Here is a 22,471-nt window from a genome sequence, read left to right on the forward strand (position 1 = left end):
GGCATGCTGCTAAGAGTTCCTGGGTGGTTTACCATTTTCCTAAGACCTCATGACGTCCTAAAACATAGGTTTTTAAATTTAAGAAGTGCCTCCTGCTTCTGGTGAGAGGGCCAAGCAGTTCAAGCCCATAGCATAGAAGTCTGCATTGACATAGGTCCCAGGGACGCCCCGATGGATCCGCGGGCAGCCTTCGCTGCTTTATTCGGAGTGTGGTTCTAGCTGCTGGTACAATCCCCGCTGCTGGAGGGAGAGGCGGGGGTGAGGTTGGTGGGCTGCCCGCCCCGGCGGGTCACCTCTCCTTCCTTCCTTCCCTCGTCACCTTTGGGCGGCAGCGCCTGGCCTGGTGGGTGTTTGGGGGTCAGTGGCACGTCAGCTGGCTCCTTGGCGGGGCTCCCTGTGTGTGAACCTTCTCGCTCTTTGGCCTCGTGAGGTCCGGGGCGCTTGTCAGTTGCCCTTGCTCTGCGGCCTCGCGAGGTGGCTGCGAGCAGAACTCGGCTCAGAGGACTCCTGGTTGCGGCCTTGGCGGCCGTGTCCGGAGCGGCAGCCAGCTGTGCCTCTGGCGTCCACGTGGCCCTGCTCCAGGAGGGTGTGGCGACAGTCCCTGCCCAACGCCTGGATTTGGCAGGAGCTTGCCGGCTGGGTCTGGAAAGGTGCCCCCACTGCGGCTCTCTGTGGCTGGGAGCAGGTGCCCTGGTTGGCGGGCAGGGTCCTGCCTCTGTCACTTAGTAACTGAGCGGGGAACGAAGCCAGCAGGAGCCTCCGAGCCCAGTGTGTTTCCTGGCGCCCGAGCCGCCTCTTCGGTCCCTGCCCGGCCCTGCAGCCCACAGCTCTCCTCCTGTCGGAGCCCCTGGGCCCTCCCTACGCCCGGCTTCTGCCTGCGTCTGTCACACCTCAGGGCGCCCCCTCCGCCTGGCAACAGCCGGGTGACCCCGTGCTGTCGGCCCCTGGCAGTGGGCTTGGCACACAGGTTTCGCGTGCCTGGGGCGGTGGCGGCCTCCCGGAAGTGCTGTGTGGGGAGGTACCCCCGGCCAGGTCCCCGGGCAGGCAGTGGCAGCCCCTGTGCCTATGCGGGCTGGAGTCCGTTCTTCTTTCTTATCCCCGCGTGCGTTTCTCCACACTGGAGGTGTTGGTTATCTTGGGGCCAGTCACGGGTCCTTGGTGGGGGGTGACATCTTCCTGCCACGGTTAACTCGGGCACATTGGCCCCAGCGACACAGAGCCGACTCGGCCAGTGTGTGTCAAGAGGCAAATGGCGGCGGGGCCGGGACAGTGGCTGTCTTCTTGCCTTGAACGTGAGGCCACAACAGAGCAGTGGCGCTGTGGCTTGAAACGGTGTGGCTTGGATGGGTGAGCCCCCATGGAGAGAGAAGCCGCATCAGGACAAGCCTGCGGGACCCCAGGACGCGGCAGACGTCGTCCTCACATTGCAGTTTATTCAGAGACAGGACGGAGCAAAACCAGCGGAGGGAAGAGGCGTCGGGTGGGTCCAGGGGACCGGGCGCAGCTTCCAGACTCCACAGGGCGCGCTTCACTCCCCCAAGCGAGACGCGACAGCACGAGCGAGGTGCGGGCCCCAGGGAGGCTCACAGGACCCAGCCCAGGGTTCTCACTGGGGGCCGGTCAGCCGAGACCCCAGACTCCGGGAGGAGAGCAGGTGCCCATGTGGACCCCATGTTTTCCCGGAGAGTGTGCGGACAGGGAGCCCCTGAGGTCCGGTTCCAGACACCGAGCGGCCTTCCCAGGACACGGCCTCAGGCCTGCAGCTTGAGCTTTTTCCTGTGCGGCATCGTAAGGACTTTGGACTTGGGTCAGTGCCCCGAGCCTGCTGGGCTGTGTGCAGGGAACCGTGGCAGCCTCAGGAGGGGAGAGGACCCAGCGAGCAGACGCGGACGTCCGGGACGTAGACCTCCCACGGCACCTTCGTGTTTTAGGACAGCCATCTCCGTTCTGCCCTGCGGGGCTCGGCCCCTCATGTCCCTGGGTGACTCCTGTGTGCTGGAGGGCGCCGGACCTGCAGCTGCTCTGCCTGGGCGCTGTGGCACTCACAGGCTCCTCCGCTTGGGGTCTTCCCTCCTGCCCGTCCGAGACAGGCTCAGGGGCCAGCCCTGCTGGGTGGTGCTGCCCCATTGCTGCCTGGAGGGCCTCCGGTCACCTGGTGGCTTGTGGGGTGCAGACGGGGGCCGCCAGCAGCCACCTCCACCCTCCCCCAGAGACGCTCTGTCTTTGGGTCCGCCTGTCCTGGACATTTCCCATCAATGGAATCACACACTGTGTGTCCTTCTGTGTCTGGCTTCCCTCACTGAGCATCGTGTTCTCAGGGTTCGTCCACGTTGTAGCGAGTGTCAGGGCTTCACCCCTTCTCAGGGTTGAGTGATGTTCCCGTGTGTGGAGGGACCACAGGGTGTTTATATGTTCACGTTCATGACGGACACGTGGGCTCCCACCTTTGCTGCTGCGGACAGGGGTGTGCAGGTTTTCCTGTGGAGGTCTGTTTTCATTTCTCTGGGGTGGACACCCAGGAGTGGGATGATAGCCTTTTTTTGAAGAATTATAAAGCCAGATTTCTTGGTTTGTTAAATGGTACAGTTCTGGGCGCTTAGGTTAATAAGGTCTGAGTTGTCTCAGGCAGACTTTGGCCTTGAGGCACAATGAGATTAGTCGTCTAACAAAGATAGTGGTCAGGGCGTAAGGACAGCCCTGCTGCCCGGGAGACAGGCGAGGTGGTGCAGGAGAGCTGCGCCCTCGCCGCGTGTGCTCTGTCCAGCACGGCCGCCTCGGGGCGCCCCCTGCTGGCCCTGCATGGGCATGGCGTGGTCTCGGCCTCTCCCCGCCGTCCCCTTGTGGGAGCCTGGCCCCAACGCCACCGCCCTGCCGCGGCCTCCCAACTCAGGGCCTCTGCTCATTCCATCTCTTCTTTGGGGGGCAGGTGGGGGCGGGGTGCAGAGGCGAGTGAGACCCCGGAGTGATGGGCTGTCTCTCTTTTCTCCTTTCAGCTGGAGAGAGGAGATTTCCTCTCGGAGGAGTGGAGAGAGCGGATCGCCAACACGAGGTACGGCCGGGCCAGAGTGAGGCTGCGAGGGCCGCGGGGGCCTGCCGGGCAGGGAAGGATGGCGCGGGGCGGCGCAGCTCCCCCTCCCCGGGGGTCACCCCAGCAGGCAGGGGCCGGAGAGCGCGGGGAGGGCCTGGGCTCAGTGCAGGTTCCTGCCGTCGGGCCTTCCCGGGATGGATGGTAGCACCGTGGCAAGCAGTCTCCAGGCCGACACCGCCGCGTGTCCTGAGCTTCCCGGCAGCTCTGCCTCCGTGGTTCCTTCCCTTGTCCTGCCCAGACCTGGGGCCGGGGAGCGGGCTGGACCCCGCGCTTGCGCACCTGGCGGCAGCAGTGGCAGTGCTTGTGGAGCGCGAGGCGCTCTTGTGGCTCAGTGCGGGTGGCCGGGCCTTGGTGACCGCGGGGCGGGCGTGTCACTCTCTCAGCTCTCTGGAGGGGGGCGGGTCACACCTTTTCCCTTCGACCTCGTGGTCTGGCCTCCCCTCTTCCTTCTGCATGTGCTCGCTGCACGGCTCCCCGAGGCCCCACCACTGGGTTCCGTGCAGGCAGGTAGGAAACAGGCATCCTCGTTCACAAAGGCCTGTGCTTGTCTCGCTCTCCCGTGAGAAAGTCTCACCTGATTTGGGCACGCCGTCCCCCTTTTCTTGAGGGGACTGTGCTGACCCCGTGGGTGTCCCCATCAGATGGGGTCGGGCGGCTCTGGAGCAGCTGCCGTGGGGGCCTCTCCCGTGGGGGGCGCCCAGCAGCTGTGGCCCGGCGAGGGAGAGCTCGCCCCGAGCACCGCGAGGCCCCGAGGCTGGGCTCTGCCGGGGCCCCCAGACGGCGAGCATCCTCGGCTCTGCCTCCTTCTGGGGGCGTCCCCGCCCTGACCAGCTCCTCTGCGCTCAGGGGCCTTCGCCCTGGCTTCCGCGGGCCCCAGGGAGCGTCCTCGTTTCCTCTCGGGTGATTCTAGTTCAGGCAGCCCAGGGTCTGTCCCGGCTTAGCCCCCTCCCCACCTTGGCCACCTTGAGGCCCTGGCGTGCAGCCTTCCCAGGCTCCACCCCAGAGCAGGGACCTCTCCAGGCCGGCCCCACGCCCTGTCGGAGCCTCCCCAGCTCGCCGCTCTCATCAGGGCTCTGCCTGTCGGCCCCAGCCCGAACCGCACCGCATCTGGGTTTCTTTCCAAGCGGTCGGCAGCGAGAGAGCTTGGCTTACACCTTCAGTGCTTCTCCTGCTGCCCGTGTCCGTCCTCGCCCCGGTCAGATCCTCCGTTACTGTCCTAGTACCGAGATTCCAGACAAGTGGCATGGAACAGCAGACAGCTCGCTGCTCTCCGTCACGTTCAGATGGGGAAGGGATCCCTGGTGGGGGTCCTACATGGGGGCAGGAGCCGGCGGGCAGAGGAGGGGACAGGTTGGGGGCCTGTGCGGGCAGCAGCCTCCTACCGCCCGGTGGGTGTCTTCAGGCAGCGCTTCCTCGGGCCGTCGGGTGCCAGAGAACGTTTGAGAAACGGGAGAGGATGGGCCAGGCCCTGCCTCGGAAGAACTTGGCGCTGGGCCCTCGGGTGGTGGTGCAGCTTGACGGGTCTGTGCTGCTTTCCTGCCTGGGTGTCCTTGCACCTCTCTGCCCAGCTGGCGCTTGAGCTGCCCACTTTCCAACCCCGGGGCACCTGAGGGGCAGGCAGGGCAGCCCGTTGCCCTGGGCCCGTGTCCGTGCGCGCCTTGCCAAGGGAGCTAGCGGTCTGCTTGTCGCGGTGTCCGTGTTCACGGCACCCAGGGTGGCAGTCACAGCCCGTGGGCCCCGGCACCCGTCCCCAGGCCGGGCGGAGGTGGTGCGGGCAGAGCCGGTGGCAGAGGCGGTAGGCGTGGTAGGCGCTGCGGCTCTGTACGTGTGTGCAGGTAGAACCTCTTTTCACTCAACTGGAATATTATTTTGCAGTGTTATATTTGTGAATAACTTTGCCTTTGGTCCTGAGGTGGATCACCAGCTGAAGGAGCGGTTCGCAAACATGAAGGAAGGTAACGAGCTCCCCTCCCTGCCCTGTGCGTCCGCGCCTGCACCTGCTCGGGGCTGGGTGGCTGTGGCCCTGGTCACAGGCGGCGGGGTCCTGACTGGCATCGTCAGGTTCGGCCCTGGTGGAGAGGCCTCAGGCAGGGGGTCCCATCCATCGTGGTTCTCACTGTCACCTAGGTTGTGGGCGGGTGCCTCGCAGCGCGTGTGGTGGAATAGACCTGACGCCTCCCCCGCTCAGGCCCCAGCTTGCAGCCGGCCCAAAGGACTGGGGCGGGGCCAGGTTAGCAAGGGAGCTGCAGGCTGTCTGGTTAGTTCAGATTTCGGGAGACAGGGAGTGACTTCTTAGTTCAAGGACATCCTACCTTCCTAAGGGATTCTTCACTGTGTATGGGAAACTGAAACTTGATTGGGTGTCCCCATGTGATCTAGAACCCTAACCTGGGGGCGCTGAGGGCACGGGGGTTCCCCTGGCCAGCCCCTGCGACCTTTGCCGGCCGGGCCTTTCCTGTACTTGGACCCGGGCTGCCTGGCCAGAGCCGCCCCCGCTGCTTCCCCTTCCCCCTCACCCTCCGTCCCCAGGCCAGTCGAGACCCGGAAGCGGGAGGGGACCTCACCTTTCTTGTGTCCGAGTCTTGGAAGTGCTGCCAGAACTGCTCGGCACAGCTCTGGAAGGAGAGGTCACGGGGTGAAGCTGAAAGCTGAGTCTGTTCTCAAGTCAGGATCCGTTTAGCATGTAGGAGGGGCGTGTTCTCCCCGTGCTTATGAAAGCGTTTAGACTCGCGCGGGTTACCTTGGTGCTTTTGCGGAGTGAGTGCTGTTGGCATCTGGCCAGAACCTTGTATGGGGGAGGTCTCGACAGGCCATGAAGAGACTGGGAGGGAAGTGCCAAGGCCGAGCGCTTGGACGATGGGAGCTCCTGGCGTCTGAGCGGACTCTCCCCTCCTCAGGAACGCGGGTCGGGGTTGTTCGGTCTTCTTGTGTCCCGAGCTCCTCCCTCTGGCGTGGTGGTCCCCGAGTGAGATCCCTCCAGGCCACTGAAGGTGCAGGGAGGGAGCTGCGTCGAGGCCCGCCCAGGCCCAGCAGCACCCGTGAGGTGTCCCTTAGCTGTGCCTGGGGCGTCCTCATGCACGTGGAGCATCAGACCGCATCAGACCGATGCGGACACCTGGGCGGAGCCTTCTACACAGCTGGGAGCTGACCAGTTTCATTTGAGCCTAGTGTGTGTGCTCGTGCCCGCCCCTGGGTCCCACGGTGAGCTGGGCTCAGGCTCAGAGTGGGAGAGCAGGTCCGGTGTGTTCCAGGAAGAGGGGACGGAGGAGCGGCTGCTTCTCCAGGCCGTCCTCCTCAGTCCGTCTCCCTCAGAAAGCTGGGCGCTTTCTGTCCCAGCACCGTCGATGGTCCTGACAAGCAGGGCAGCAGCTGGGGGACCCGGGGAGGGCCCGCGTTTCCCCTTGTCCTGTGCCCTCGCGCCTGCTTCTCACCTGCTGCTTTGTTTCTTCCCCGTGGGGAGGCCAGTAGCTCCCCACGTGTGGTGAACACTCGGGGTGACGGCGGCTCTGTCTGTGCCCTGTGATGCGTTCTGCTCCAGGAGCGTGGGGGTCATGCCACCGCTGGTGGAGTCGCGGGCTTCTTTCCCTGGACGCCCAGGCGCACACGGCCGGGCTCTGGTCCTCGGCCGGGGGCTGCCGCCATCCGTGTGAGAGCTCCAGCCTCAGGTGCCCATCCTTCTCGGGGTCCTCCTGGCAGGACGGCACCCGTCTCCCGGGCCCCCTGTGGGCTATGACCTCAGCGTGAGGTCGGATATGCCGCCCCGCGTGCCCACGGTGCTGCTGGGCTCTGCCCGCTCCCCTTCCTGGGGCCTGGCCAGGGATGCGGCCCTGACAGGGTGTCCCCATGCTTCTCCAGTCGTGACATGAGATGGCAGGAGTCACCTGTCCTGCAGGGAGGTCTCCAGAAAGCGTCTTCGTCCTCGGGCTCAGGAGGGCGGCTTCTGCTGCCGCCGCTGCTGCTGCGATTCCCACGTCAGGTCTTTGCAGACGCGCCGCGCTCTGTCTTGCTCCCTGTCCCCGCAGCTGCGGGGAGGCCCCCATGCTGTCCTGACCTCCTCTGTGGCCGGGAGAGAGGAACGGGGTGTGTCCCCCAAGTTTTGTTATGAAACGTTTCAAGCAAACAGGAGAGGGGAAAGGATCACCCAGCATAGGCACAGAGAGTTTCCAGCTGCCCTCAGCACTGCCGGCTGCGCGTGTGTTTGCGTGTGTGCGTGTGCGGGTGAGCGCAGGGTCGCTCCTGATGGTTTTGTGGGAACGAGCGCCGTGCCCGGGCCCTTCTCCTGAGCACTCGGCACCCATCCCCGTGCCCCACCTGGGAGAGGAGCGTGGATTCCTGCTCTGCCAGCTGCCCCGGGCGCCTCTTGGGCTGTGCGGTCCCGACTCTCTAGCCTTAGGGCCTCGGGTCGTGGCCCCTCCATCTTTTTGGACGCGGCCCGTTGGGCATCTGGCCTCGTTGTCTCGTGGGATGTCGCCCGTTCTGCACTCGTCCCTCTTGGTCATCTTGACCTCGCCCTCCGCACCCCGTGTCCCAGCTGAGCGCCCGGGTATTGCACGCAGCCGGCTCGGGGCCCCTGGTGACATGCCCACAGAAGTCCCCTCAGGGCACCTGTTGTCCCGGAAGCCTTGCAGGGGGCACATTCCTAATTCGAGCGTCCTCCCTTCGACACTCTTCAGGTGCGCCCAGGGGACCCCCTCAGCCTCTGGCTGCCGTGACTTTGCTGGCACAACCAGCCGACTGCCCAAACTCGCCCCTGGCCAGCCCGGGACCTGGCATCGCCGCCTCCTTGGGGTGGGGGGCGCCCAGAGGCCAGGCTGGGGCTCGGGGAGCCGTGAGCGCGTGCGCTAGCAGAGGGCTCATCCTGACTGCTTCAGTTTACTCGTCACGCGTTTTCTTTGACTTTTATATTTGGCTCTGCGCTGGAACGTTCCGGTGTATTACGTTTCCTGACAGTGTTTCGTACAGGATGGGGGAAGCGTCTGTAACCTGAGGGTGACATCGTCAATCATGGTGACCTCTCTGCAGGAGGCTGCGAGTCCGTGTGGTTCTTTTCCCTACAATGACTGCACACATGCCGGGAGTTAATTGGAAAAACTGTTTTCTGTGCAGCTGTTCCCGACCTGACCCTTTCGCGTTCTGTCTGTGTGGGGTCAGGGCCCGGTTCTGCCTTAGGTTCTGTCTGTTCCTGTGGATCAGGACCCGGTTCTCCCTCAGGTTCTGTTTGTGTTGGGTTAGGGCCTGGTTCTCCCTCAGCTCTGTGTGGAGTCTGGGCCCGGTTCTCTCTGAGGTCCTGTTTCCCTGGAGTCGGGCCTCGTCCTGCCTCGGGTTCTGTCTATGTGTGTGGATCAGAACCCGGTTCTCCCTCAGGTTCTGTTGGTTCTGTGTCAGGGCCTGGTCCAGCCTTAGGTTCTGTCTGTGTGTCCGGACCCGGTTCTCCCTCAGGTTCTGTCTGTCTCTGGGGTCAGGGCTGGTTCTGGCCCGGATCTGGTGTGGGTGTGGCGCATCTAGACAGCGCAGAAGCTGTAGAGGGGGTGCCCAGCGGGCCCCACGGCGAGACCCAGGGGACTGTGAGGCCCTGAGCGCGTTTTGCAGGAAAGCAAATCGTGAGACGGGTCGGAGCTCTCAGGCGCCGCTTTGCTTTTAGCTGTGAGATTAGCTCAGGACTCCCAGTCCCTCGGCTTTTCTGTGTTCGGAGGGCCGGTTTCTCTGGATGCTTTTGCGTCCTGGTGCTCTAACCTTCATCAGGCTCTTGCTTGTATCGCGCGCTGGGTCCCCACGGCCGGCACTGATCCCCCTCTGTGTTTCAGGTGGCAGAATTGTGTCCTCGAAGCCCTTTGCACCTCTGAACTTCAGAATAAACAGTAGAAACTTGAGTGGTAAGAGCTCTCGTGTTGCCGAGTTCTTAACACGTGCAATTATGAGCACCTGCCGTGGGTTAAGGCAGGGTCGCCCGCCAGCAGTGGTGACGGGGGTGGGGGGCGTCCCGGGCGCTGTGGGATGTGGAGCGGCGGCCGCACTTACTCCATGCGGGAGGCCCCCAGTTGTGACAACCCCAGACGTCCCCAGACGTGGCCCTGGGCAGGACCGTGGTGCCGGGACCCGAGGGAGCAGTGACAAGGACAAGCAGCAGTGTGTGCGGGGCCGCGGGGAGGTGGGACCCTCAGGCGCTGGGCATCCTCGCGGCTGCTTGCTTGCCACATCGGCCCCCGTGGGCCTTTGGAGCCCGCCCTGTGGGCTCGTAGCCCTTGTCCTTGGCCAGGCGCCTGGGTGCGGGGAGGGCCATGGGCACCTCCCCAGCCGGCGGTTGGGACTCGCCTGGGACCTGAGCCCCGCCATACCCCTCCGCCTGGTGCCCTGGCGACCCCTGACCCCTGCGCCCCGTTGTGCGCAGACATCGGCACCATCATGCGCGTCGTGGAGCTGTCGCCGCTAAAAGGCTCGGTGTCGTGGACGGGGAAGCCGGTGTCTTACTACCTGCACACCATCGACCGCACCATAGTGAGTGGCACCCCTTCCTCCCCGACCCGCCTCCAGCTGACGTGGGCGGGCAGAGGTCCTGCTCCCAACCCGGGGTCCCGAGCGCTCACCGCGCCCATCACTGCCTGATGTCGGTGGGTCTGGGCTGTGGCTCTTGTCCTGACAGGGTTTTCCATCGCTAATGAGACGTTTTCTTTTCCTTTTCCATTTTTAGCTTGAAAACTATTTTTCTAGTCTGAAAAATCCAAAACTCAGGGTAAGTTTGTGTATTTGTCCTTGATCTCTAAGCTGACCAGGGCCCGAGGCATCCCGAGTGGCCGGGCGTGGGCCTGGGTGCCGGGGCCCCCTGGCTGTGGCGGCCGCGTCTTGAGCAGCTTCACCCTGGCCACGTTTCTTGAGAGATTTTTGGGGGAGATAGGTTGGAGTTACAACCTTTCAAAATGTCCTGCAGCCTTGTGGTCATCACTTTGTCTCTGAACCTTGTGGGACGTCTGTCCCAGAGTCTTTCTCTTTGGAGGCTCAGACAAGCACGTGAGCCTTGAAGGAGCCCCCCGCCTGGACCCTTCCTGCCACACTAGGGCCTCCGGGTCAGGGCATGGTGACGGCCACACCCACCTGGAGACAGAGGACGGCCTTGAGGGTGGCCCTGTCCTCCCTCCTGTTGCCGTGGGTGTCCCGCAGCCGTCGCCTGTGGACAGCGCGCCCCTCGGTGGGGAAGTGGCTGTGGGGACCTTGGGACCACCCGCCGTGGGGGGGGAGCCAGGCCAGGCCGTCCGGGGGGCCACTGGGTTCCCAGCAGAGACGGGATGTGGGGTGTGTGCACCTCGCTTTCCCCCGGGGCCAGGGCTGCAGGGCCCCTGCAGGCAGGAGGGTCTCCGCGGTGCCCGCGGTTCAGAGGACGAGCCCCCGCTTGCTCCCCAGGAGGAACAAGAGGCAGCTCGGCGCCGGCAGCAGCGGGAGAACAAGAGCAACACGACCACCCCCACCAAGGTGCCCGAGAGCAAGGCGGCCATGCCCGCCGACACCCCCATGGTGAGCGCCACGCCCCCGGCCAGATGGGCCGGCCCCGGTCTCAGGGGAGGGAGCCAGGCTGCCCTCGGGAGCCCACGTCGCCGGCTGGTCCCTCACACGGTCTTCCGCTAGGACTCTGGTGCTGAGGAAGAGAAAGCCGGGGCGACCGCTGTCAAGAAGCCGTCTCCCTCCAAGGCCCGGAAGAAGAAGCTGAACAAGAAGGGCCGGAAGATGGCTGGCCGGAAGCGCGGACGTCCCAAGAAGATGAGCACCGCCAACCCCGAGCGCAAGCCCAAGAAGACCCAGAGCGCACTGGACCTGCTGCACGCCCAGACCGTGTCGCGGGCGGCGTCACCCTCGCCGCAGGGTGAGTGCCTCCTCGCCCCCGCCCCGCCGTGCTCTGGGGTCCCGGGGAGCCTCACCGCTGTCCCTTTTCCTGCCGGCTCGGGCAGAAGCCACTGCGGCAGCGTCTGCGCTGAGTACTCGGTGGGGGGGGGGTGCTGCAGCTCCAAAGCCTCCCGAGGGCTCCGCGGGGGTCCCGTGCAGAAGCCCCGCTCAGGCAGGGCGAAGTGCCGCGGTTCGGGGTCTGGTGGCGGCTTGGCTGGGCAGCTGGGGCGTCGCGCAGGGCCTGGCGTCTAGGGAGCGTGACCCGCTGTCTCCCCGCAGGCGCCCCCTACCAGCTACCTCCCAGCACGCAGCGGCGCCCCCCTGAGCAGCTGCTGCTGGCGCCCGCCCCGCCCGCCCTGCACAGGCTGCTAGGTGAGCTGCCCCGGGAGGGAGGCCGGGCGGGCGGGGCGGAGCGCGAGGAGCGGCTTGTCTGCAGACCCCCTGGGAAACCCACACTGCGTGGCCAAGCGCACCACTCCCAGGGGTCAGGCTCAGCCCTGCCAGGGCGCCCCTGGGCTTTGGGGTCAGCGGGGCCCGTGCGGCGGTCTGAGGCTGCGGTCCTGCCCCAGGGGAAGCGAGGCCACGTCTGGGGGCATCGTCACGACTGGCGGGGGGGGGGGGGGGGGGGGCTCCTGGCGTCGAGAAGGTGGAGGCCAGGGATGCTGTTCCACCACCCACGGTGCCCAGGGTGCCCTGCAGAGGAGGACCCAGCCCCGTGTCTGCGGTGTCAGGGAGACCTGTCTGGGATGAGCCCGGTGCCCCGAGGGAGCAGGGCTCTGTCCTGCCGAGTCGAGCTCGTGCTCACGTGGCTGGGCTGCCTTGAGATGCCTTGTCCCTTCAGAAAGTGGATAAAGGAAACTCCTGTACAGTTTTCTCAATTCAACATCGGTAGCACATGTTTGCCAAGAAGACCGGCAGACTGGCTGGCTGCAACCCACGTGTCCTTGGGGAGAACGAGAAAGCGGGCTGGGGACGGCAGGAGCTGCCAGGGTCCCCACGTGGGGCGGGACATGCTGAGGCAGTGTGGGGACACGGGCCCCGGCACGACAGCGGCACCGTGTGACCCCAGCACCACTCGGGCCCTGGGGAGCCTGCGCATCATTCCCGAACCCCACCCGCCCCCGCCTCGAGCCTCAGCTGGAGGGTTTCTGAGTTAAAACCTTGTCTTGGCTCCCCTCGTAGAATCCTTCAAGATTCAGTACCTACAGTTCCTGGCATACACAAAGACCCCTCAGTACAAGGCCAACCTGCAGCAGCTGCTGGACCAGGAGAAGGTGAGCCGCACCTGGTGCTGCCAGGCCCAGCTCCCCTCACCTGCGGGGCCCGATGGCCCCCGGGCCACGGCTGGCCGGGCCCTGCTGCCCCGTTTGAGGCGTCCTCTTCTGGGGACAGTGTGCCCTGCAGCCTCGGTGGCGGAGCTGGGGTTGGGGGCTGTGTGGTGCGGCCGCCCTCGGGCCCGGTGCGGGCACCCCGGCTTTCCTGAGGGCGGGAAGCGTCAGGCTCTGTGGCTCCTGGTAACGTGGTGCCACGTTTCGGGGTGAGGCCTTGACAGGGGTCTGGCCAACCTCCTCACGGGTGCGTGTCCGCCGCCGTGTCCGCCAGGCGGGCTGCGAGTCAGGCGGGGCGCCCATCCCGGGGGCCTCGCGCTTACGGCCCTGCCCCGCAGGAGAAGAACGCCCGGTTGGTGGGCGCCGTGCAGCAGCTGTTCGGCCACTGCCAAGCTCAGAAGGAGGAGATCAAGAGGCTTTTCCAGCAGAAACTGGATGAGGTAGACGCCCTGCCCTGGCCACCCTGAGGCCACGCAGACGGCCCTGGTGCGGGATGGGGGGCAGGCGGGGCCCAGGGCCCAGCCCGGACGTCTGGCCAAGATCCAGAAGGACTGGTGCCCTCCTGGTGCTCTTCACGTTGCAAGTGTCCCTGATGAAGCGGCCTGGAGGTGGTCAGAGGGAGGCTTCCTGCCTCGTGATGCCCCCGGCCCCCCGTGAGAGCCCCCCCTTTGCCGTCGTTTGTCCTCAGCTGGGAGTGAAGGCGCTGACCTACAACGACCTGATCCAAGCGCAGAAGGAGATCTCGGCTCACAACCAGCAGCTGAGGGAGCAGACGGAGCAGCTGGAGAAGGGCAACCGGGAGCTGAGGAGCCAGAGCCTGCGGCTGGTGCGCGGGGCGCAGCGGGGCGCGGGGCGCGGGGCGGGGCGGGGCGGGGCGCGGCGGGCAGCCTGTTCCAGGCCGGGCAGGGTCCCGGGGCAGAGAGGTGACCGAGGGCGGGCCCTGCGGCTGCGGCAGTGGGGCGCCCAGGGCCCTCCGACGCCTCACGGCCGCCCACCCGTCCCCACAGCTCCAGGCACGGTGCGAGGAGCTGAAGCTGGACTGGCCCACGCTGTCCCTGGAGGGCCTGCTGAAGGAGAAGCAGGCCCTGAAGAGCCAGATCTCGGAGAAGCAGAGGCACTGCCTGGAGCTGCAGGTAGGAGGCCTGTCGGAGGCGGGGGTGCTCAGGCTTCAGCTGGGGCACCAGGACCAGCGTCCTAGGCCCAGTCCCCGCCGCACCGCCCGGGCTGGCGAGCGCCTTGTTTCTGAGGCTGCCACTGGAGGCCCTCACTTGCACCGTGAGAACAGCTCGTGCTGACAAGGTGAGCAGAGGACGGTGCGGGAAGGAAGGACGGACAGATCAGCGCGCGGGTGCGGGCTTCCCGGAAGCCCGTCTGCAGGCCGAGGCCTCCCGCCGCGTTTGCGTCTTCCCAGTGAGGTTTCGTGATTTACGTGAAGCTTTCGCCGTTGCCCGGCCCTGGGGGCTCTTTCAGGGATGGGTTACTGCAGAATGGCAATGCAGTGAATTCTGCACCGGAGGCTGCTCTGGAGGCTACGTCCCTAAAGACACGCGTCCCCCAAGTAGCCGTCGGAGCAGCTGTAGGTCCCAGGATACGGTGTCGAGCTGCCTTCTGTGGTGGCCCGGCCCTGCTGCCAGCCTGTGTGCAGGAGGCGTCTCAGGAGGCTGCGTGCTGGGTCCTGACGCTCCTGTGTAACCGAGAGGCGGCCCGAAGCTGTGGGCCCTTGATTCATTGTAGGGAGAGCCAGACAAACGATGCCTCGGGCCCCAGCCCCCGGGGCCCCCCCCCCCGGGGCCGATACCTTACCCTCGCGGTCGCGGTGACAGCCACAGACTGGGCCCCTCGCTTCCTCAGGCCGGTGCGTCTGCGCGCCCGCGCTGACGCTCGTCTGCCCATCACACTAGCTGGCCCACGTCCCTCTAGCCGGCCCACGTCCCTCTCGCTCTCGCAGGACCGGCCCTGCCAGTGAGGTGCTGGGCGTGGGGCCTCTCAGGCCTGATGCCTCCTCTCGTCCCCCAGATCAGCATCGTGGAGCTGGAGAAGAGCCAGCGGCAGCAGGAGCTCCTGCAGCTCAAGTCCTGCGTGCCGCCCGACGACGCCCTGTCCCTGCACCTGCGCGGGAAGGGTGGCCTGGGCCGAGAGCAGGAGGCTGAGCCCGGCCGGCCACACCTGGAGCTGGACTGCGCCAGGTTCTCCCTGCCCCACTTGAGCAACATGAGCCCAGAGCTGTCCATGAACGGCCACGCGGCCGGCTACGAGCTCTGCGGCACGCTGAGCCGGCCCTCGCCCAAGCAGAACACCCCCCAGTACCTGGCCTCCCCCCTGGACCAGGAGGTCGTGCCCTGCACCCCGAACCACAGTGGCCGGCCGAGGCTCGAGAAGTTGTCCGGCCTGGCCCTGCCTGACTACACCAGGCTCTCCCCTGCCAAGCTGGTGCTGCGGCGCCACCTGAGCCAGGACCACACAGCCAACAGCAGGGCGACCGCCAGCGAGCTGCACCCACGGTGAGCTCGTGGTGGGGGGCCTTCTGACCGGGGGATCGTCAGTTTGGAAGAGAATCTCGGGGGTGGTTAGGCCCAGGCGGCCAGCTCTGAACGCAAAACCGCGGCTCTGAGGGCTCCCCAGAAAATGACCGAGGACACGTCTCGTTTCCAGAGCTGAGCATGCCAAGGAGAACGGCCTCCCGTACCAGAGCCCCGGCATCGCAAATGGCATCAAACTGAGCCCGCAGGACCCTCGGCCCTCGTCCCCTGCGGCCTTGCAGATGACGGGAGAGAAGGGTAGTGAGAAGGTGAGGCCACAGCTCTTGAGAAAGCGCCCGCGCGCAGAGTGGTGTAGGGCTGAGAGGGCGGGTGGGAGGCTGCCTGGCCGCGCCCTAGCCCTGGGGTGAGGCTGGAAGGATGGGGTTGTCTCTGAGGAAAGGAGAGGGCGGGTTGAGCAGCAGGGGAAGGGAAAAGCCTGCTGCGCTCCCGTGATGGGGTGCGTGCTGGGGTGATGGGCTGGGGCCCTGGCAGGTCGGGAGGATCGCTTTGGGGTGGGGGTGACTTGTCACTGGTTGGCGGGCTGCTGTGTCCCTCGGGGCGGTGCTCAAGGCCCAGTGTCCTGGTCAGCGGGAGCAGGCCGGCCCGGTGGTGTGTCTGCAGGGTTGGAAGGAGCGCACCTACGCCAGCAGCGGGGAGGCCATCACCAGCCTGCCCGTCAGCATCCCGCTCAGCACCGTGCAGCCCAGCAAGCTGCCAGTCAGCATCCCTCTGGCCAGCGTGGTGCTGCCCAGCCGCGCCGAGAAGGTGGTGAGTGAGGCCCTCGGCCTGGAAGCCTGGCGTCCCCAGGCACCGTGTGTGGGCACCGAGAGAGCCGTTGCTCTTGTTCTTTCCCCTCGAGGCCTAGAGCCGCCTTGTTCAATTGCACGTGGTTACGTTTTGAGCTTACCGTGATGCCCGAGAAAAACGATGTCTGATGTCCACATTTAATTCCAGTAACATTTTGCCACTTTCATCTTAGATCCTTTTAGTAAAAGGTGACGTGTGCAAACGGAGAGGGACTAAAACTTCCAGATTCTGTAGAAATTTCTCCCTTTCCTTCTAGTTCACATGTGCATTCAGCCTCACACGCATGGACTTGGAAATGACACTCCTGTGGAGTGGGCTGTTCGTGTTTATGGAGATGTCACTCACACAAAACTCACCCACCTAAGGTGTTCGGTGCAGTGGGTTTTAGTACATTCACCAGTCTTGCAGCCATCTCTAGTTCCAGAACATTCCATCCCCCCAAAAGGAAGCCCATCCCCACCAGCAGTCACCCACATCCCCTCCCCAACCCCTGACAACCAGGAGCCCACTGTCTCTGTGGATCTGCCTGTTCTGGACGTTTCCCATCAGTGGAATCGCACGCTGCGTGTCCTGTGTCTGGCTTCTCTCACTGAGCATCGTGTTCTCAGGGTCTGTCCACCTTGTAGCGAGTGTCAGGGCTTCTCTCCTTTCCATGGCTGAGATGTTCCACCGTATAGACGGACCGCATTGTGTTCGTCCGTCACCTGTTGGTGGTCACCTGGGGTGTTTCCACGTTGGGGCTGCTGTGGACGTGCATGTGCGGGTTTTGTGTGGGTACTTGCTGTTGCCTGGCTCCACGTAGGAGTGGAGTTGCTGGGTCAGATCGTAACGGCTGCCCTCACTGCTCTCCCTGCCCGTTTATCCCTGGCCCAGTGCTTGCCCATTAGCCAGGGCCATCCCTTAGAACCGAGGTCAGACACCTGTGCCTCACCTTGTGAGAACCTTCCCGGGGCTGCCCACCAGGCTCACACCCTGAGCAGCCACTTGCCCTTCCGTGCTCGCGGCCTCGGGCCCTTGGCACGTCCTGCGGTGTGTGGCCGGCTCAGCTGACAGTCTGCACTTTCTCTCCGCAGAGAAGCACCCCCAGCCCCGTGCCGCAGGCCCGAGAGCCCTCGTCCACGCTGGAGAAGCAGATGGGTGCTGGCGCCCACGGCTCCGGGGGCAGCGCTGCTGGGAGCAGAAGCCTCGCCCTGGCCCCCGCGGGTAAGGGCTCCCTCCCGTGCGAGGACCCAGAGGTGCCGGGTGGGCTCAGCACGTCAGCTGCACAGTGCGGCCTGGGGCTCGGGGGCTCCGAGCTGGGCTGTCCCGCTCTGCTCATCTCAGCTGGCTGTGCTCGGCCTGGGCCCATGCCGGTCCTCTGGGCGGTGGCATCCTCGTCCAACCGCGTTCCAGCCGGTTCTGCTGCTCCTCAGAGAGCTCCGAGTGAGGCTTCCGGGCGGGGCCCTGCGACCTAGAGGGTGCCTGTCGCCACTGCCCAGCCACGGAGCCCGTCGGGGGCGGCGGGCGTGTGTGGTCGGGTTGCTTGCCTGTGTCCGCACGGCCTGATCCACGCCTGTTCTTCTGGGGGTAAAGAGCACAGGGAGGAGGCTGCTGTTGGGACGGGCGTCCCGCCTCGGGCGCCGCTGCTCTCGCGTGGGGCGGGCATCACCGCTGGAGGTGCCCGGGGTCCACCGGCTTGTGCGTGAGCTCCAGGGCCCAACCATCCCAGGCCCAGAAGTGGGAAGAGCACACAAGTGACGGCCTGGGGGCCCCCACTTGTCCTCACCCGAACCTGGTTCTGTGGTGCCGTCTCAAGGTGCTGGGCACTGAGCACGCGGAGAGCTGAGCTTCCTTGCGCTCCGCCGGGTTCGGCCAGGTGGGCATCCTTTCCCGGATGAGCTCCCCTGAGAAAGCGTGTCCTTCCCACAGGCTTCGCCTACGCCGGCTCGGTGGCCATCAGCGGGGCCCTGGCAGGCAGCCCGGCACCACTCGTCTCTGGAGCCGAGCCCCCCGCCCTGGACGAGTCCTCCAGCTCCGGAAGCCTCTTCGCCACTGTGGGGTCCCGCAGCTCCACCCCTCAGCACCCCTCCCTGCTGGCGCAGCCCCGCAACTGTGGCTCGGCCTCGCCCGCCCCCCAGCTCTGCGCCAGTCCCCGGCTCGGCGCCCAGGGCCCGCTCCCCGACGCCAGCAAAGGAGACCTGCCCTCTGAGGCCGGCTTCTCGGATCCCGAGAGTGAAGCCAAGAGAAGGATTGTCTTCACCATCTCGGCCGGCTCCAGCAGCGCCAAGCAGTCGCCTTCCAGCAAGCACAGCCCTCTGTCCTCGGGTGCCCGCGGTGACGGTGGCCAGAGCCACGGGCAGGACAGCCGCAAGAGGGGCAGGAGGAAGCGGGCCGCGGCAGGGACCCCCGGCCTCAGCTCGGGCGTCTCCCCCAAGCGCCGGGCCCTGCCGTCCGTCGCCGGCCTCTTCACCCAGTCTTCAGGGTCCCCCCTGAACCTCAACTCCATGGTGAGGCTGGGAGTGGCGTCGGGGGCGGTAGGTCCAGGGCGCTCCAGGGGCCTGCTGACGGGCTTGTGTGTCTGACCCCTCAGGTCAGCAACATCAACCAGCCCTTGGAAATCACGGCCATCTCATCCCCCGAGAGCTCCCTGAAGAGCTCACCTGTCCCTTACCAGGACAACGACCAGCCGCCCGTGCTCAAGAAGGAGAAGCCCCTGAGCCAGACCAACGGGGCCCACTACTCCCCGCTGACCTCGGATGAGGAGCAGGGCTCTGAGGACGAGCCTGGCAGTGCCAGGCGAGTGGGGCCGACGGGGCAGGTCCCTGTGGCCGGGACGCAGGGCAGGCAGCTTCCCACCTGCCGCTGGGCGGTGGGCGCAGGGTCCCGACCCCACTTGGGGCGCGTCCTGGAGCAGACAGGCCCCTTCCCGGATTGTTCACTTTTAACTGTGTAAGAAACAGCCCGTGAAGGGCCCAGGGCATCTGAGAGCATCTCGCCACGTGCGTGTGGGGCGGGGCTGACCCCTGAGTCTGCAGCTCCCGGGGCAGCAGTGCATGGCGGGTGTTTCTTGGTGGCAGAGAGAAGGGGAGGGCGGCCGCCACGGCGGAGAGCCAAGAGGCAGGCGTGCAGGCTCCCATCGGCGCCTGGTGTCCACTCAGCTGACGGTGAAGAGTGTTTGCTTTCTGGTTTTTTTTTTTAATAACAGCTTTATTAGGTATAATTCACATACCACACCGCCCGCTTGAAACGTGTGACCCAGTGGTTTTTGACGTATTCGTGGGGTTGTGCAGCCATCACCACTGTTGGTTTTAGAACATTTTCATCGCCACAGAAAGAACCCCTGTACCCTTAAACACTGACTCCCGAGCCCCTCCCCCAGCCCCGGCCCCCACCATCTACTTCCTGTCTCTGTGGATGTGACTCCTCTAGGGACCCTGTGAGTGGGATCAGGCAGCGTGTGTCCTTCTGTGTCTGGTTTATTTCACTGAGCGTCGTGTTCTCAGGTTCATCCGTGGTGTAGCAGGTATCAGAACCTCCTTTTTTAAGACTAGTATTCTTCTGTGTGTATATATCACGTTTTGTTTATCCACCGTGTGTCCGTGGATGCTTGGGTTGCTTCATTTTCAGCTGTTGTGAATCATGCTGCTATGAACGTTCCTATACTACATGTGTTTTTACTTGAAAATGTGTTTTCAATGTACCCAGTACTTAGGCGTGGAATTGCTGGATCTCGTGTGGTGAGTCTGGGTTTAACGTTTTGAGGAACCACCAGACTTTTCCACGGCAGCTGCCCCATCTCACACTGCTGCCAACCATGCACGAGAGTGCCAGTTTCTCCACATCCTCACCAGCACTGGTTATTTTCTGGGTTTGTTTTTAGTACGGTAGCTATTTCTGTGAGGGTGTGGTGGTGTCACCATGGTTTCGACCTCATCTCCCTCGTGGCCAACGCCGCTCAGCATCATCTGTTCCTCAGAGAGATGTCTGTTCAGGTCCCGGGCCCACGCTTGAGTCGCGTTGTCTTGTGCTGCTGTTGTTATGTCGTGAGAGTTCTTTAGACGTCTACGTACGGGATCCCTTGTCAGGTACGGGATCTGCAGCTGTGTTCTCCCGTCCTGTGGGTGGTGTGTTCACGCCATTGCTGGTGTCCTTTGAGGCATAGGAGTGTTCAGTGTTGATGAGGCTCCGTGTGTCGTGTATCTGTGTTTTCTTTATTATTTTTTTAATTAATTAATTTATTTTTGGCTGCGTTGGGTCTCTGTTACTGCGTGCGGGCTTTCTCTAGTTGCGGCGAGCAGGGGCTACTCTTCATTGAGGTGCACGGGATTCTCATTGTGGTGGCTTCTTTTGTTGCAGAGCAGGGTCACTAGGCACGTGGGCTTCAGTAGTTGTGGCATGCAGGCTCAGTAGTTGTGGCACACGGGCTTAGTTGCTTCGCAGCCTGTGGGATCTTCCCAGACCAGGGCTCGAACCCGTGTCCCCTGCATTGGCAGGTGGATTCTTATCCACTGCATCACCAGGGAAGTCCCTTTCTTTAATTTTATTTAATGCTTAATTTATTTATTTTGGTCACTCGGGTCTTAGTTGTGTCATGTTTAGTTGCGGCATGTGGGATCTTCAGCTGCGGCATGCAGACTCTTAGTTGCGGCATGCGTGTGGGATCGAGTTTCCCCACCAGGGATCGAACCCGGGCCCCCTGCACTGGGGGCGCGGAGTCTTACCCGCTGGACCGCCGGGGATGTCCCTGTGTTTTCTTTAGTTGCCGGTGTTTTCAGTGTCTTGCTGAGTTACTCTTCCACGTACGAAAAGTACGTTGTGCAAGTTCTGGATTCTTTGGCGAGTTCTGTGTCTCTGGAGGTCGTAGTTCTTCAGGACGGTCCACAAAAATCCTGACACGTGAAACACACACTGCTGTGTACTTCGGTGCAGCTATGGGTACAGCTTGCTGGGGAGTTAACGTGTTAGGTGCTGCGCATCCGCCTCTGTGGACGACGCGGTCTCCTAGAGCTCGAGAACACGTTAAGCACGGAGACAGTTCTGTTTGGGACTCGCGGCTGTCTCTGCGTGTTGGGAAACGGCATCCCTGCTCCTCCGCCGGGGCCCGGCTCTCAGCTGTGTCCCCCACCACGGCCGTCATCGTGCCGGCACAGGCGCCACCGCACAGGCATGGGGGTGCCGGGGGGCCCTGACGGCGGGTCATGCATTGCCGGCTTACCGACCCCGCTGGGCGATTTGGTGTAAACGTATAGCGCTCTGGTGTGCCCGTGGACTGCCATCATTCTTCATCTCTTTTTTTTCCTGATAGAATTGAAAGAAAAATTGCAACAATCTCCTTAGAAAGCAAATCTCCTCCGAAAACCTTGGAAAATGGTGAGTTCAGTGCTCCTGATGCCCGAGTCCTTGGTGCCTGGCCTCTGCGGAGCCACGTGGGGCTTCCCGAGTGGCCCCTGGGCGGTGTGGGTGCTGCCCGGCCTCCTGGCCCCTTTCCCTGCGGACGTGGCAGGCGCTCTGGATGCTGCCTGGGTAGATCGGGCACGTGTGGTGCTCTGTGCTGACACGCCGGCCCTCCTGCACAAGCAGCCCTGCTCCCTGAGCTTCTCCCACGGCCCCACCCTCACCAGGTCAGCCCCGTCCTCCGCCAAGGGGGCTTGTCTTGGGGGCGGGGGTCATTCCGAGCCGGTGGGGGTCTGGTCCCCGCAGCTTCCGCTCTGCCCCACCCGGCCCAGGCCTCACAGCTGCTGCCTGTCCTGGCAGGTGGCGGCCTGGCGGGAAGGAAGGTGCCGGCCAGTGAGCCGGTCAACAGCAGCAAGTGGAAGTCCACCTTCTCGCCCATCTCCGACCTCGGCCTGGCCAAGGCAGCCGACAGCCCGCTGCAGGCCGCCTCCGCTCTGAGCCACAACTCCCTGTTCGCTTTCCGGCCCGGCCTGGAGGAACCTGGCGCGGCTGACGCCAAGCTGGCTGCCCACCCCAGGAAGAGCTTCCCAGGCGCGCTGCCGGGAGCAGGCGGGCTGAGCCCCAGCAGCCATCCCGCCAGCGGCTTCGCCCTGGGCGGGGGCCTGGCAGCCGACCTCAGTTTACACAGCTTCAGCGATGGTGCTTCTCTCTCCCACAAGGCCCCCGAGGCGGCCAGCCTGGGCGCCCCCCTGAGCTTTCCCGGCCCGCGGGGCAAGGAGGGCGGCGCCGCAGAGCCTGGCCCCTTCGTGAACAAGAGGCAGCTGGACGGACTGGCCCCAAAGGGCGAGGGTGGCCCGCCTGTGTGCGGGCCCGCGGACAAGGCCTCAGCGACGCACGGCAAGGCGGGCAAGGGCCGTGACCGCGAGCCCGACGTCAAGAACGGCCACAACCTCTTCATGGCCGCCGCTGCCGCCGCCGCCGCCGCCGCCGCCGCGCCCCCCGGGGGCCTCCTCAGCGGTCCGGGCCTTGCCCCGGCGGCGTCCTCGGCAGGGGGCACGGCCCCGTCCGCCCAGACCCACCGCCCCTTCCTGGGCGCCTTCGCCCCCGGCCCGCAGTTCGCGCTGGGCCCCATGTCCCTGCAGGCCAACCTGGGCCCGTCCGTGCTGCAGTCCCTGTTCAGCTCCGTGCCCGCCGCCGGCCTGGTGCACGTCTCAACCGCTGCCACCAGACTGACCAACTCGCACGCCATGGGCAGCTTCTCCTCCGGGGTGGCCGGCGGTGCAGTCGGAGGTAGGCAGCGCCCTCCGGCCGCGCGGGACCCGCTGGGGGACGGGCCGCGGGCCGCACACTGTCACCGGCGCCCTCCAGGACCGCTGGGTTTAACCACCGCTGTTTGCAGGTTCCCTTCCAGGGCCCCCTGAGGGGGGAGAGGCTGTGCCCGCGTATCCCCTTGGGTCTACTTTGCACCCGTCACCTCGTTCCTT

The 22,471-nt window shown here is 64.8% G+C and overlaps 1 protein-coding gene across 4 annotated transcripts in view; it reads left to right on the top strand.

Moving 5' to 3' along the window:
* Positions 1–22,471, top strand: part of DOT1L (DOT1 like histone lysine methyltransferase) — a 58,015-nt gene that overhangs the window by 30,539 nt on the left and 5,005 nt on the right. For 2 of the 4 annotated variants that reach the window (XM_082455997.1, XM_082455998.1), the window contains 20 exons: positions 2,994–3,049; positions 4,964–5,043; positions 8,893–8,961; positions 9,477–9,583; positions 9,777–9,818; positions 10,484–10,594; positions 10,706–10,940; positions 11,240–11,332; positions 12,143–12,234; positions 12,627–12,728; positions 12,977–13,114; positions 13,296–13,421; positions 14,305–14,789; positions 14,941–15,076; positions 15,429–15,575; positions 16,688–16,817; positions 17,523–18,100; positions 18,184–18,389; positions 20,899–20,963; positions 21,348–22,277. In XM_082455997.1, coding sequence (XP_082312123.1) covers positions 2,994–3,049; positions 4,964–5,043; positions 8,893–8,961; positions 9,477–9,583; positions 9,777–9,818; positions 10,484–10,594; positions 10,706–10,940; positions 11,240–11,332; positions 12,143–12,234; positions 12,627–12,728; positions 12,977–13,114; positions 13,296–13,421; positions 14,305–14,789; positions 14,941–15,076; positions 15,429–15,575; positions 16,688–16,817; positions 17,523–18,100; positions 18,184–18,389; positions 20,899–20,963; positions 21,348–22,277 — 3,928 coding nt within the window. Of the gene's footprint in view, positions 1–2,993; positions 3,050–4,963; positions 5,044–8,892; positions 8,962–9,476; positions 9,584–9,776; positions 9,819–10,483; positions 10,595–10,705; positions 10,941–11,239; positions 11,333–12,142; positions 12,235–12,626; positions 12,729–12,976; positions 13,115–13,295; positions 13,422–14,304; positions 14,790–14,940; positions 15,077–15,377; positions 15,576–16,687; positions 16,818–17,522; positions 18,101–18,183; positions 18,390–20,898; positions 20,964–21,347; positions 22,278–22,471 lie in introns of all 4 variants that reach the window. The other 2 variants (XM_082455995.1, XM_082455996.1) reach the window with 2 other exon arrangements.

The sequence above is a fragment of the Balaenoptera physalus genome, assembly GCF_965194825.1.
Source record: "Balaenoptera physalus genome assembly, chromosome: 3".
In the NCBI taxonomy this organism is placed as follows: Eukaryota; Metazoa; Chordata; class Mammalia; order Artiodactyla; family Balaenopteridae; genus Balaenoptera; species Balaenoptera physalus.